The 14328-nt window shown below is 47.8% G+C and overlaps 1 protein-coding gene and 1 long non-coding RNA gene across 7 annotated transcripts in view; one reads left to right on the top strand and one right to left on the bottom strand.

The window, feature by feature from the left end:
- Positions 1-6654, top strand: part of Rpf2 (ribosome production factor 2 homolog) — a 21487-nt gene extending 14833 nt beyond the window's left edge. For both annotated transcript variants that reach the window (XM_087597197.1, NM_001106391.2), the window contains 3 exons: positions 1226-1328; positions 5101-5245; positions 6225-6654. In XM_087597197.1, coding sequence (XP_087453323.1) covers positions 1226-1328; positions 5101-5245; positions 6225-6404 — 428 coding nt within the window. In that variant the 3' untranslated portion in view covers positions 6405-6654. The remainder of the gene's footprint in view (positions 1-1225; positions 1329-5100; positions 5246-6224) is intronic.
- LOC108349085 (uncharacterized) lies at positions 584-14328 on the bottom strand. Of its 5 annotated transcripts, XR_015645910.1 has the most exons (5): positions 14075-14278; positions 9796-10087; positions 8096-8189; positions 4172-4336; positions 584-3136 (listed from the first exon to the last, which is right to left on the bottom strand). It is a non-coding gene; the product is annotated as an uncharacterized LOC108349085 (long non-coding RNA). The 5 variants fall into 5 exon arrangements; XR_015645911.1 differs by lacking the exon at positions 9796-10087 and having other exon boundaries at positions 14075-14313; XR_015645912.1 differs by lacking the exon at positions 8096-8189.

Below are 14328 nucleotides of genomic sequence, written 5' to 3'. Positions count from 1 at the left end.
AAGTGCAAGCACTCTGTCAAGTTCTTTTCTAGGGAACCCTCCATGAGTCCGTCCAGAGCTCTGTCTTAAGTGCTAAGCTTTTTCTTTTGCTTTGTACCGGGGACTTGGAGCATCTGAGGCTGGCTTTTCCCTTTGGGAGCTCAGGGCCTTGTGGGTGTAAGTATACGTATACTCTGTGCTACTTTGCCAGTAGAGGACTGAACTCTTAGTGAGCCATGCTAACTTGGACCAGCCTCATATATTCCCCTGGCTGGCCTTGAACTCACAGAGATCTATCTGCCTCAGGACATAAGGTATAAGCTACCATGCCCGGCTCCAAGTCACCTTTAACGTTTTAAAAAGCTGCCCTTATTCTCTATCTAATCATAGTATTGAGAATTATTTATTTAAGAATTATTTATGTACTTTTACATATATGAGTACACTGTCACTGTCTTCAGACACACCAGAAGAGGGCATCAGATCCCGTTACAGATGGTTGTGAGCCACCATGTGGTTGCTAGGAATTGTACTCAGGACCTCTGGAAGAGCAGTCGGTGCCCTTAACCACTGAGCCGTCTCTCCAGCCCTACTTGTTACACTCTTTTTTTTTTTTTTTTTAAGATTTATTTATTTTTATATGAGTACACTCTAGCTACCCGCAGACACACCAGAAGAGGGCATTGGATCACCAGAAGAGGGCATCTGATCCCATTACAGATGGTTGTAAGCCACCATGTGGTTCCTGGGATTTGAACTCAGGACCTCTGGAAGAGCAGTTAGTGCTCTTAACCACTGAGCCATCTCTCCAACCCCTGTTACACTCTTAAAGCAAACTAAAGTATGGCTGGGGAAATAGCTCAAGGGCTAGTTATGTGCTTCAGCTCGGTTATAGTCCAGGGCTGCTGCAGAGTGGGAGATTGGCTCTCTCTGGGGCTCTTCCAGGGAGCCAGCTCCTGAGGAACGACACTGGAGATGGCTCTGGTCTCAATGAGTGTTTGTATGTGTCCCCACACATCCCTCCTCTATCCCTCCTCCTCCTCCTCTTCCTCCTCCTTCTCTTCCTCTTCCTCCTCTTCTTCCTCTCTCTCTCTCTCTCTCTTTCTCTCTCTCTCTCTCTCACACACACACACACACAGACATACACAGACACACACACACATACACACACACACACACGTTGAAAAGATGGCATTCTGTAGCTGAATGTTGTTGTTCTCTTTAACAACTGAATATGTGCTTTCAGATTTCTTCAGAGGCCCCACAGTGTCAAACGTCCGTCTGGCTGGATTAGAGTATGTTCTGCACTTCACGGCACTGAATGGGAAGGTTTACTTTCGAAGCTATAAGTAAGTGGGTCTGTGGGTGTTTTTTGAAGTTCTCTGGGGTCACAGTGGGTCTGGAGATTTTGTAGACAGTAGTGTCAGGGGCTGTGCCCTGACCCTCCATCTTTCCTTCCTGCTAGCCTTGATCTCCGGAACTCACTTTTCCTGGGTCACTGATCATCTCTTGTGAGCCTAGTGTTTAGTTAGCTCCCATCCATATTCTGTGCTGTCTCACTGTTCCTGACTGGATTTAGAGCACCAACCACCATCAGGCCTGCCAAAGTAATTTTCAAACTTCTAGATTTGAAAGCTACAACCTAAAGCAGGTAGAAAGTACCAACAGGAATTTCTCCTGTACAGTAGGCTCTGCCGTAGCCCAGCAGTGTTAATGTACAGCAGGCTCTGCCGTAGCCCAGCAGTGTTAATGTACAGCAGGCTCTGCCGTAGCCCAGCAGTGTTAATGTACAGTAGGCTCTGCCGTAGCCCAGCAGTGTTAATGTACAGTAGGCTCTGCCGTAGCCCAGCAGTGTTAATGTACAGTAGGCTCTGCCGTAGCCCAGCAGTGTTAATGTACAGTAGGCTCTGCCGTAGCCCAGCAGTGTTAATGTACAGTAGGCTCTGCCGTAGCCCAGCAGTGTTAATGTACAGTAGGCTCTGCTGTAGCCCAGCAGTGTTAATGTACAGTAGGCTCTGCCGTAGCCCAGCAGTGTTAATGTACAGTAGGCTCTGCCGTAGCCCAGCAGTGTTAATGTACAGTAGGCTCTGCCGTAGCCCAGCAGTGTTAATGTACAGTAGGCTCTGCCGTAGCCCAGCAGTGTTAATGTACAGCAGGCTCTGCCGTAGCCCAGCAGTGTTAATGTACAGCAGGCTCTGCCGTAGCCCAGCAGTGTTAATGTGAATGTAAATCCCAACAAGCAGATCGCTTTCTTGTTTGATTCGAGCTTTTAAACCAATATCTCTTGATGTAGCTTTAAGCTGGCCTTGAGCTCATTGTATAGGCCTCAAACTTGCAATCCTCCTGCCTCAGCTTTTTAAGTGTTGGGATGGAAAGCCTGAGCTGCTACTTCCAGCCCGATTCCATTTTTATTGATGAGATACCGATATGCTAACACTTTGCCTTTAAGGTTAGCATCCCTCTTACTCCTCTTAAAAAAGAGACTGCAGATGGAGCTAAGTGTTAACCTCTTCTTGTCTGTCCTTCTGTGCCCTGGTGGATAAGGGTTTCCTGGGGGACAAGCTAGTGGGCTCAGGCTTCCTTAGCAGCTCTTTCTTCGTGGCCACATCTACCGTGGTGACAGCAGCAGGTTGGGCTGACCCGGCCCCCTCCATGGCAGATTCAAGAGGAGGGGCAGGCTGTACGTCATGGCGGCCCACCTGTAACCCAGCAATTGGGAGCCGATGGATCTACCATGGAGCATGACTGCTGAGCCACTTAGGGCCAGCCTGCAGGCATTCAGAGTAACCCTGTACAAACTTTGGTTTTTGTTTACGGGACGAGGTATGATACACCCAGGCGGGCCTCACATGTTCACTTTGCTTCCATCTCCAGGGCTGAGATTGCAGGGTTTCTGTGGCTGCTGTGTCCTTGCTTTCTCAGTTCTGTAGAAGATGGCAGTTGTCACACCTGTGCTCGTTAAGTGACTTAAAGATGTAGTGTCCCTCGGCTGTGCTATACCTGTAGTGATTCTTCTGCTTCTCTTTCCAAGGACTAGAATTACAGATGTGCATTCCCATGGCCAGTCGGACAGAGTCTGAAATGCCAGGCACCGGTGCTAGGCTGTTGGTTGGGTTGTATGCAGAGAAGTAGGCCAAACAGGAAGCATCACGTTTACCTGGAGAGAGCAAGTTTCCAGTGTGAGTGCATGATGGCGGAGGCAGCACAGTGTCAGCTGAGGGGAGAGCTAAGGTCGGAGAGAGGTCATCTGCATGGGGTGGCACTGTCACTTAATGTGAGACGTCTTTGCTAGCCTCAATTTAAGCCTTGTCTTACCTTCCCAGGGATGGAGGACAAGCACATGCCAATATGCCTGCCTCTTGGTTTGTCTTTCTTTGGGGCCACGGGGTGGCACAGGGTTTCTCTTTGTAGCCCTGGCTGTCTTGGAACTCTAGACCAGGTTGGCCTTGATCTCCGAGATTGGCCTGTCCCTGTCTGCTTCTTGAGTGCTGGGAGTAAAGGCAATTGCTAGCATGCCCTGCTCATTTTATCTTTCTGTGTTACCATAGCTCCTTGTGGCTGAGTCCTCTGTCATTATGTGTCACAGACGGTTTTGCCTTGTTTAACTGAGTGTAGGTGATTGTTCGATGCATCTCTGTCCTTGTGACTTGCTGTAACCAGCAAGTGTGTCTCCCATGAGTGCACTGTCTTGGTGGCCATCTGTATACTTGTATTCCCACTGTTTGGTCTCTTGGGCCATCCTTTTTTTTTTTTTTTTTTTTTTCTTTTCTTTTTTTCGGAGCTGGGGACCGAACCCAGGGCCTTGTGCTTGCTAGGCAAGCGCTCTACCACTGAGCTAAATCCCCAACCCCTCTCTTGGGCCATCCTTAATTGTCTGTTCCTTCTCATTACCCGTCTGTTGCTTCTGTGACAGCTTTTGTGTGATGCTAATCTTTTATGGACATTGTTCTGTCAGTAAATAGCTCCCTGCCAACCTCACCTTTTTACTTGTGGGGACTTTACTGCTCTATTAAATGTGGTTGTGAATATAATATTCAGATTTGGGATTGATATTTTTTCCCCTCCCTCCCTCCCTCCCTCCCTCCCTCTCTCCCTCCCTCCCTCCCTCCCTCCCTCTCTCCCTCCCTCCCTTCCTCCCTCCCTCTCTCCCTTCGTTGTTTTTTTGAGGCACCTTCACATAGCCCAGACTTACCTTAAAGTCACCGTGTAGCAGAGAATGGCCTTTAACTTTAACTGGTCCTCAAGCCTCCATTTCCTAAGCGCTGGGAGCCCCATGCCTTTCTGTCCTCAGCTCTTTAGTTCTTCATGGGTTAGCGTTCAGAAAACAGTTGGGGTGAGATGGGATGTACGCCTGAGACTGAAAGAAAGATCATTGGTGACTGAAAGTGGGGATGGAAAAGAAAAGCGGTAGAAATTATGGACACACAAGGTGTGTCCATATAAAAATACCATAGTGAATCCCATTAACTTGCTATTAATATGTTAATACAGAGAAAATCTTAAGACTTGCTGTTGTCTCCGTCTTGTCTTTGTTGCCCAGCTTCTCACTCTTCCTCTCTGCTGCTCCCCCAGGTTTTTCCAGGTCTGGAGTTACTGGACATAGAGTGTTGAGGAAGAAGTTGTGGTTTAGCCATTAGGATGTTTGGGCTTACTACAGTCTACAGGCGTCATGAACGTGCTATGGGGAGACGCTGATCTGGAGTGGGCTGACTTCACTCAGACAGCGTTACTTTCTGAAGTCCAGTCACAGTTCTTACTCTGGTGGCATTGCACTTGGAGCCTTGTACAAACATTCACATGTTCTACCACGGAGCTATTTGAAAATTAGGTTTACACTTGTTTCTTAGTGATATCACATAATTTCAGTTTCTGATTTTTAAAAACTTAACACAGGGGGTTGGGGATTTAGCTCAGCGGTAGAGAGCTTGCCTAGCGAGCACAAGGCCCTGGGTTCGGTCCCCAGCTCCGAAAAAAAGAAAAAAGAAAAAAAAAAAAAAAAAAAAACTTAACACAGGATGCACTTGTTGCAACTTATTATTTGAAACTACAAAACCCTCTCTAAAGATATTTCAGAGAAGGACTTTAAAAAGAATTAAAGCAGATTTCCCCCCATTCATAAAGGCTGCTGCTGAAGAAATCTGGGTGCAGAACACCGAGAATCGAGCTAGAAGAGATGGGGCCATCGTTGGATCTGGTTGTGAGGAGGACACACTTAGCATCGGACGACCTTTATAAACTGTCCATGAAAGTGCCCAAAGCTCTCAAGGTATATGACCAGGATGTGGGACCTCCCTACTTATTTCTGTGTCCACTCTGGCCAGCAAGGATGTGTGGTGCATCGTATTCAAAGACACACAAAGATGAATGAAATTGATAAAGGTTTTGAGCCAGGAAAGGGAGAAAGAATGGATCCAGACGTCAGGGCAGTAGAGTTGCAGGGGCGAGGGGTCTAGTTTGGCTGGCAGATTTCTTATGGCCAAGACTGCTATTTTCAGGAAACCTGGAATAGTGTGGGCGCCATGAAGATGGGGTTGAGAGCTGCGTTTCTACAGTGATTATATATGAAGTGTGTATTGACTTACAGTCTAAGCTGGCCTTGAACCTTTGATTTGTCTGTCTCAGACCTTCAAAGTGCTGGATTGTAGGCTCGCAGTACCAGGCCCAGCTTTGTTTTGACTTTTAAATTGTTTCAGAGACAAATAAAAGGACTAAGGTTAAAAAGCACTCGTTACTGTTCCAGAGGACCAGGGTTTTGAGTCCCAACATCCAGGCGCATCAGGTGACTCACAACTGCCTGTGTGTGAGCTGTTGGTGGCCTCCATGCCCCCCCCCCCCCCCATTACATTGTTTTAAAGCAACAGTGGCGATTTTAACTCTGGAGTACCAGCACAGATTGGCGCTAAGCATGGCAAACTGTCTTGGTACTTGGCAGTGGTGAGTACATCCTGACTCTTGCCAGGCAGCCTGACATTTTACCCAGATGGCAGCATTGTTGGACATGGGGGAGAGACCAGTGCAGGCTCTGAATGAGAATTTGCGTTTTAACAAAGTCCCACGATCTCTAGATAAGAGAGGTGTGTAAAGCTGTGTTCTTTGTGCCACCGAGAGGCTTCCCAGTGGGAATTGCTACTAAGAGCTATGGGCTACATGTTAATCAGTTTATAGTGAGAGCCATTTTGAAAATTACATACATACATATATGTGTATATATGTATACACACACTTTTCCCCCTCTCGTTTTATAGCCGAAGAAGAGGAAGAATATCTCTCAGGATACTTTTGGTACAACGTTTGGAAGGATTCATATGCAGAAGCAAGACCTAAGCAAACTACAGACGAGGAAAGTGAAGGGGTTGAAGAAGCGGCCTGCAGAGAATGGAGTAGAAGACCAGGGGAAGAAATCAAAGAGAATTAAGAAAAGTTAGTGAACCTGACTGACAGACAGCATCACCTTCTTGTGTCGTTTACTAAAGAGAATTTTTCTGCTTGAGGCTGTTTGGTTTTCTGATAAGACTTTGTGGCTTATTTGGATGGGGTGAGGGTGTGACAAAATTTCACACTGTAGCCCAGGCTGGCCCCAGCCTCCCAAGTGCTGTGATATACCATCAGAGCCAGCACACTGTATATTTCTATAACATTATTTATTACGTAAAACTTTTTTTTAAAAAATTGAAATTTGTGTTTGGATCCTACTCACCCCAGCTCTCACTGTTTCTGATTTTTAAAGCTGGTTTGTGTGTGCACACGTGTGTCACAGTGTGGGTGTAGTCAGAAGACAGCTGTGGAGTCAGTTCTACTCTGTGGGGATTGAACTCTACCTTAGTGTGTCAGACTCCTACCATAGGTAAGCACCTTTACCCACTGAGCCATCCTGCTCGCCCAGTTTACTACCTGTTTATGGACAAAGGTCACACACTACAACTTCATAAAGGGCTCACTTACCTGTGTTATAAGGTCCTAGGTGTGACCCTCATGCCTGGCGTAATAACCCTCTCCCCAGGCTCTTCTGCCTGTGTGTGAGAATGAGGGGACCACCACATCAGTGGGTCAGGTGCTGCTGGACACAGTGACTTGGGTGACAAGAGAAGCGACCGTGAACACATGAGCAGAGGGTATACAGTCTCAAGGGGGAGGGGATTTTCCTGAGAGGGCTTACTCTGGTAAGTGTTGGGGTATGTTAGGAATTGGTAATTCTTTACTGGTCATACGCCACCTGAGCCCACTTCCCCCTCAGGGTAGCCAGGCCTATTGTACACCAAGCTGGACTGTAGGGGAGGAAGCTTAGCTAGGCATGGGTGGGCGGACGCAATGCAGGATCTCTTATAGGCAGTGGGTGTCGGGGCAGCAGACACACCCAGAAACAGCTTTGGAGAACTGGTCTGGGTGTGTGTGTGTGTGTGTGTGTGTGTGTGTGTGTGTGGTGGGAGGGGAGTATTTATGCCCCCGGGGAGGTGGCCAGGGTCTATGGGAAAATGTTTGTGTGGCTGTTTATCATTGGCCAGGTGAGGAGGAAACAATCTACATAGTTGGGCTATAGAGTTGGACGTGGGGTGGGTGGAGCCTTACAGGGTCAAGCAAAGAGTGAGGCCTAATAACCGTCAGGATAGTACATTCCTGCTAGGGTCGATGGTGGGGGAGCCGGCTCTATGCCACCAAGTTGGGAAGGGGGAAGGTAGCCCCTTCCTGCTGTCTTCATGTTTGAGGTATCCTGAGTTGAAGCTCCCTGGATCCTTCTGTAACCCCAGGCCATTATGGTTCCACAGTTGTAAGTGTGCTGCACTTTAGGAAGCTACTGCCTGTGTAAGATGCCAGTCTGGCCAGTTTGTCCTTGGAGACATGGGGACACTGAAGTCCTTAGAGTTCACCCGGTCTTCATAAGAGTAGGAATCGAGGGAAGCCATACATTGGGAATTGCCCCATACATTGTTGAAAGTGGGGGGTTGGAAAAGGCAGGGGTACTTTCTAGTGTCTAACAGGTTTGTGTTAAGATCAGGAGCCTAACAGCTCTGTGGTGGTCCCCGTCTCACCTGAGCTCTTGGGCAGAAGTGGGAGCTCCCGGGAATGTGTGCTGTCTCCCAGGACACGTCTAGAACTTGATCTTTGGTTTTAGTCTTACCGTTTGCCAGAGCTCCTACTAATTAGAAGGGTTACTTGAGTTGTATTGATGGTCCATTTCAAAAGACAGTAGACTCACGATTTAAAGGACAGTCCTGTGAAAGTGATTTGCGGTCCTGAGTGCAGTTCTGCAGCCTGCTATTTTACCTGAGGGCGTTGTATGCTGTGCTAGGGCCTGACCACTGAGCTACATTCCCAACCCACAACACAATCCCACCCCCAAACCCAGACAGGGCTCTCTGTGTATCCCTGGCTGTCCTGGAGCTCCCTCTATTATAGACCACGTAGATTTCACAGAGACCCGCCTACCTCTGCTGAGATTAAAGGTGTGTGACATCACCACCTGGCTCTGCCCACAAAAGAATTTAACAGGGTAGATGGGAGAAGAGGAAAGCTCAGAACTGGCGAGTTCGGGTGAAAATCACGTCGTTCCGGAACTAGGTAGCCTTCAGAGCTAAATAAAGTCTGCATGGACAGCCTGAGTATTTACAGACAGAAGAGTCTATCGACCCTTGGAGACCAGCCCCATCTAAGGAAATAGAAGGCACACTATGCCCTCCTAGTACTGTATCTCTCTTCAAAGAGGAACTTAGGTCCCTCAGGTTGGTCCTCAGCAAAGGAGATATCATGTCCAGGCCCCGCCCTTGCACCTTGGAAAGGCTTTGCTTATTTTGAGATTTATTACTATGTGTATGTGTATGGCTGTGCACAGGAGTGCAGGTGCCTGTGGAGGCCAGAAGGTGGGGTCAGACCTCTCAGAGCTGTGTTTGTGAGCTACTGGATATGGGTGGGTACTGGCGTGAACTTGGGCCCTCTGGAAGAGCAGTTTTGCTCTAACCATTGAACAGCCTCTCCAGCCCAAGAAACTCCTCCTCAGTCAAGCTGGTTCTACTGTGAAGCCCAAAGCTGAGCAGTCCTCCGCATCACAAAAGAAAAACAAAGAAGCAACTGGGTGTGGTAGCTGACAGTTTAAGCCAAACAAGGAAGAAGAAAGAGCTGATCAGTGCAAGTTTGAGGCTAGCCTGGTCTACAGAGCAAATTCCAGTCAGCTGGAGTTACAGAACAAGACCCTGTCTTCAAAACCCAAACAAGAATGTATGCATGTGGGTGCACACGTGACTCAAAGGTGCTTGTTTTCAATTCCACGTTGAGCCGTCCTTCACGCCTGTGTTTTCGCTTGCTCAGCTGCGGGGCAGCAACGTTGCCAGAGCGAATGCTGGAGGCGGGGGTTGCCCTCTGTACTTTATCCTGCTAACCAGTCAGAGCCAGGCTGGGGCTGAGTGTGCTTGACCTTGGGAGCCCCTTTTCTTGCCCAATACTGAAGGTGAACATAGAAACAGGTTCCTGTGTAAATGGGCAATCAAAATAACCTTTGAAGGTTTGTGCATTAATTCACTATCTGGTTCCCTGGTCATAGCACAGCCTTTCGGTCTCTGAGAGCAAAGTAAAGATAAATTAAACACAGACTCAAGTACATGGGCACACAAACCCATGGGCAACAGCACTCGGTGAAGTGGCGTTGAGACCGTAGCATTACAGTAACAGCCCTTTCAAGAAGCCTTGTGCTTTTCATCTTGGTATATTTGGGAGGCTGGGGTGTGAGGATTGTCACGAGTTCAAGGCCAGCCTGAGCTACCTCCAAAACCAATGAGGGAGCTTGGCCGAAGGCTCCAGTCTGAGGAGTATGTCGCAGGTACGGACCTGATTAGTTTCCATCGCCCATATGAGAAGCTCACCACGATGCTGCTTGTTGTAGGGCGGAGGAGGAGGCAGAGGCAATCAAACCGCTGGAGCTTGCTGGCTAGTCAGCCAGGCTACACAGTGAGCTCCGGCCCCGGTGGGAGATTCCATCTCAAAAGCTAACGTGGAACGCAGGTGTAATGGTGCAGGCTATAATCCCAGAATTTGGGAGGCACGGGCAGTTTATCTCTTGAGTCTGAGGCCATCCAGGTCTATATGGTAAGTTCCAGGACAGTCAGAGAATGACATAGACCTAGACTCAAAAGGAGACAAAAGCTAAGGTGGAGTACTCCCGAGGGACAATACCTGGTGGACCTCTTGACCTCCACACATGCACACATGCATACACATGAACATAACCCAGCAACAACAACAGAACCCCACAATGGACAGTAAGCAAGGCTTTCTTTGGTGGGACACATACACAACAGTAGTCCCACAGGATATCATCTAGCCTTCAATTTAGGCTTGTGTGTAAAATACACAAAAAGTTACCTAAGAGCATGTTTCAGAACGTGTCCCATTATTAAATAGCAGATGACTGTAGGAATAATATGACAGATTTGTTTTGTTTTTTCCCAGCACTCAGGCAGGTGGATCTGTGTGAGCTGGAGGTCAGCCTGGTCTACAAAGAGAGTAACAGGACAGTCGGGGCTACACAGAGAAACCCTGTCTCAAAACAACAGCACCAACAGAAAGGGAGAGCTAGAGAAACAGCTCAGTGGTTGAGAACATGGGTTGCTCTCGTGGAGGGCCCAGGTTCAAGTCCCAACACCCACATGGTCTCATGACTCTCTTTGATTCCAGTTCCCAGGGATCCAGTGCCCTCTCTGGCCTCTCAGGCATATGGTGCACAGTCATATATGCAGACAAAGCACCCATACACACTTTAAATAAAAATAAATCTTTAAAAAAAAAAGTGGTGCGGCTGTGGCCATAGCTCTGTAGTAGCACACTTTCCCAGTACACATGAGGCCCTGAATTTAGTTTTCAGCACCACAAAAATAAAATGATGATGATAATAATAGCATAAAACTTAATGGATAATGGCCAAGGTATCAACCCATAGTAGGCATCATTCATTTCATCATGCAATCGCTAATCAGAGACGAGGCTAACTGTAGCTACACAGAGTACATACTAGGAGCCAGGCGTGATGGTACACAGCTGCAGTTTCAGTTCCCAGAGCTGAGGCAGGAGGATGGCAAACTGAAAGTCAGCCTGAGTTTCACAGAGAGACTGCCTCAAAATCCAAAGCACAACAGAAACAAACTAGGATATGTATTAGAAGACTAAATTATATCTGAATGTGTAATTGTTAGACAAGCCCAAGAGTAATTAGGGCTAGGGCTGTACCTCAGTTGGCTGGAGCTCTCGCCTAGCGTACGTGAGGCCCTGGGACCAGGCGTGGGAACCAACGTGTGTAATCCCAGCATTCAGTGGGAAGTTCAAATACGTAGGGAGTTTAGACAAGCCTGTCACACAAGACCCTGCCTCGAAAGACATTTGAAAGGAGAATAACGAAGGAACAATAATGGAAGAGAAGGAGAAAGAAAGAGAAGACGAAAACCTAGAGCAGCCGTGGGATATGTCGCTTCGTTCTCCTCGTCCCTGGTACCTGCTCGCCCGCTTACAAAATCGCCATGCTGTATGACTTCAAGGCATGCTAACTCAAGCGTGTCTGTATTGATTCCTTTTTTTGTAAAACGTAGGATGCTTAGAATTCTCGGCGTGAGGGACTTAACTGACAGACTCTTTGTCATGAGAGATGTGTGTCACAGCCAGAACTAGATAATACTGCGGGGGCTCCTCAGGCGGTGGCCCAGTCACCTGGGGCGTGGGGAGGTGAGGGAAGGGATGGTCTAACCTCCTCCTTCAGCCCTCCACCCTAGGGTCCTGGGTTTCCACAAAAAGACAGCCAAGCACAAGATTTCTTTGGGGGTAAAGATATTCTGAAAATTACTGTCAAGAGCTGCCCAGATGTGAGTGCAGAAACCACTTAAGTGTGGACTTTTAAAAAGGACGAAGCCTGCGCAGAGAGGTGTGTGTGTGCGCGTGCGTGTGTGCATGTGCGTGCATGCGTGTGCGAGAGAGACAGAGACAGAGACACAGACAGACAGACAGACACAGAGACAGAGTTACATCTCTACAGCGAAGAGCTAATTTGTGGACAGCAGCGGTTGTTGCCGTGGTGAATGTGGGCCGCCTGCTCTGACCATCTGTGGTCTTCCTGGGCATAAGCTGTGTTTGGTTTGGTGCTTTGCCTGTATTGAGGAACGAACACTCTAAGAAGGCCTCCGGCTAAGTTATCGCTACATTTCCTGAAGGATGTCATTGGGACCGTCTTCCCTGTGTTTACAGGAACCTCTATAGGATATTGGCAGGGGTATTCTTTGATTTCAGTACAAGGGGTAATCACAATGTTTGTAAAATAATATTTGATTTTTAAAAGAGTATTTAATCTTTAAAATGCCTTTATCGGTCTATAACTTTCATAGCACACAATTCATCCATTAAAAGTGTAGTTTGGTGGCATGAGCTCTATGTGCAGAATTTCATAACTTTTACCATAATCAGTTTTTACAAATGTATTTACTTCTTTTCTTTTTAATTGAGCTGTGCATGGTGGTGCACTCCTTTAAGCCCAGCACTCAGAAGGCAGAGGCAGGTGGATGGCTATGAGTTGGAGACTAGCCTGGTCTATAGAACTAAAGCCACACAATAAATCACTGTCTCGAAAAACAACAACAACAACAACAACAGCAACAACAACAGCAACAACAACAACAACAGCAACAACAACAGCAACAACAACAGCAACAGCAACAACAACAGCAACAACAACAGCAACAACAACAGCAACAACAACAGCAACAACAACAACAGCAACAACAACAGCAACAACAGCAGCAACAACAGCAACAACAGCAACAACAACAACAGCAACAACAGCAACAACAACAGCAACAACAACAGCAACAACAACAGCAACAACAACAGCAACAACAACAGCAACAACAGCAACAACAACAGCAACAACAGCAACAACAACAGCAACAACAGCAACAACAACAGCAACAACAACAACAGCAACAACAGCAACAACAACAGCAACAACAACAGCACTAGTTTATTCTACGCGTATGGCATTTTGACTGAGTGTGTGTCTGGTACCACATTTGTGCCGTGGACTTGGAGGACAGAAGAGGGCATTGGATCTCCTCAGACTGGAGTTCCAGATGTAGGTGCTGAAAACGGAACCTGGGTCCTCTGGAAGATCAGTCAGTGCTCATCTGCTGAGCCACCTCTCCAGCCTCTATAACCAGGTTTTAGAACATTGTTATAACCCTTTCTTTATCCCTTGCTTTGCTCTCTTTGAAATCTGGAATGTTTCCCAAAGGCCTAAGTGTTTGAAGATGTGGTTCCATCCCATGGGAGGTGGTGGATGGAGCTCATAGGAGGTGAAAGGTGATAGGTGAGGGGTGAGGGGTGAGAGGTGAGCCTGTGAGGGGTGAGAGGTGAGAGGTGAGCCTGTGAGGGGTGAGAGGTGAGAAGTGAGCCTGTGAGGGGTGAGAGGTGAGAGGTGAGAGGTAAGCCTGTGAGGGGTGAGAGGTGAAAGGTGAGAGGTGAGCCTGTGAGGGGTGAGGGGTGAAAGGTGAGCCTGTGAGGGGTGAGAGGTGAGAGGTGAGGTGATCCTGTGAGGGATGAAAGGTGAACCTGTGAAGGGTGAGGGGTGAGAGGTAAGAGGTGGGCCTGTGAGGGGTGAGAGGTGAGAGGTGAGAGGTGAGCCTTTCAGAGCTCTAGTGGAAGGAAGTCAAGCCATTGAAGGGTTTATTGAAGCCTTGACCCTCCCTATTTTTCTCTCTGGTGTTTCCTGGCTACCAGAGAATGAACAGGCCTCCATCATATGTTCCCACCATGACACACAGGTCCACCCAGGCCCCGCAGATGGGCACATGACCTTGAATAGAAACTTCTGAATAAATTCCTTGTTGTAAGTTACTTCTCCTTGGTGTTCTGTCACGACAGACGCCGAGTATCTTGTCCCCTTACCTATCATCTCCTGGTTTCTCTGTCCTAGCCACCAACCAATCTACTTGCTATTTCTCAGGGTTTTCCTTAATCTGAATATTTGATATTCATAGAATATTGGTCAAATAGCTGGTCATCTGTAACCAGCTTCTCTTAGTAGGTGTCCCGGTTAGTTTTTTGACAACCTAACACATAACGATGGAGTTACCTGGGGAGAGGAGACTCAGATAACTCAGCCGAGGCCTGGCTGTCTCTGCTAGGCAACGCCAGGCACCGCTGCTGATTCGTTGTAGATTGCTGTCTGTGCAGGTGAAATAGAAGACTGTGATTGGACAATGGAAAAAGAAGGCGTGGCTGAAAGTTTTAGAGAAGAGACGGTTGGGGGGGGCATTGGGGAGGGGGGTCGGGACACGAGAAGACAAGATGGAACCTATAGGAGAGGATGATGAACCAGATCCACGT

The sequence above is a fragment of the Rattus norvegicus genome, chromosome 20 (genome assembly GCF_021556685.1).
Source record: "Rattus norvegicus strain SHRSP/BbbUtx chromosome 20, alternate assembly SHRSP_T2T, whole genome shotgun sequence".
Lineage (NCBI taxonomy): Eukaryota > Metazoa > Chordata > Mammalia > Rodentia > Muridae > Rattus > Rattus norvegicus.
The sequence above is the reverse complement of the archived record's forward strand: the minus strand, read 5'-3'. Positions and strand labels throughout refer to the sequence as shown.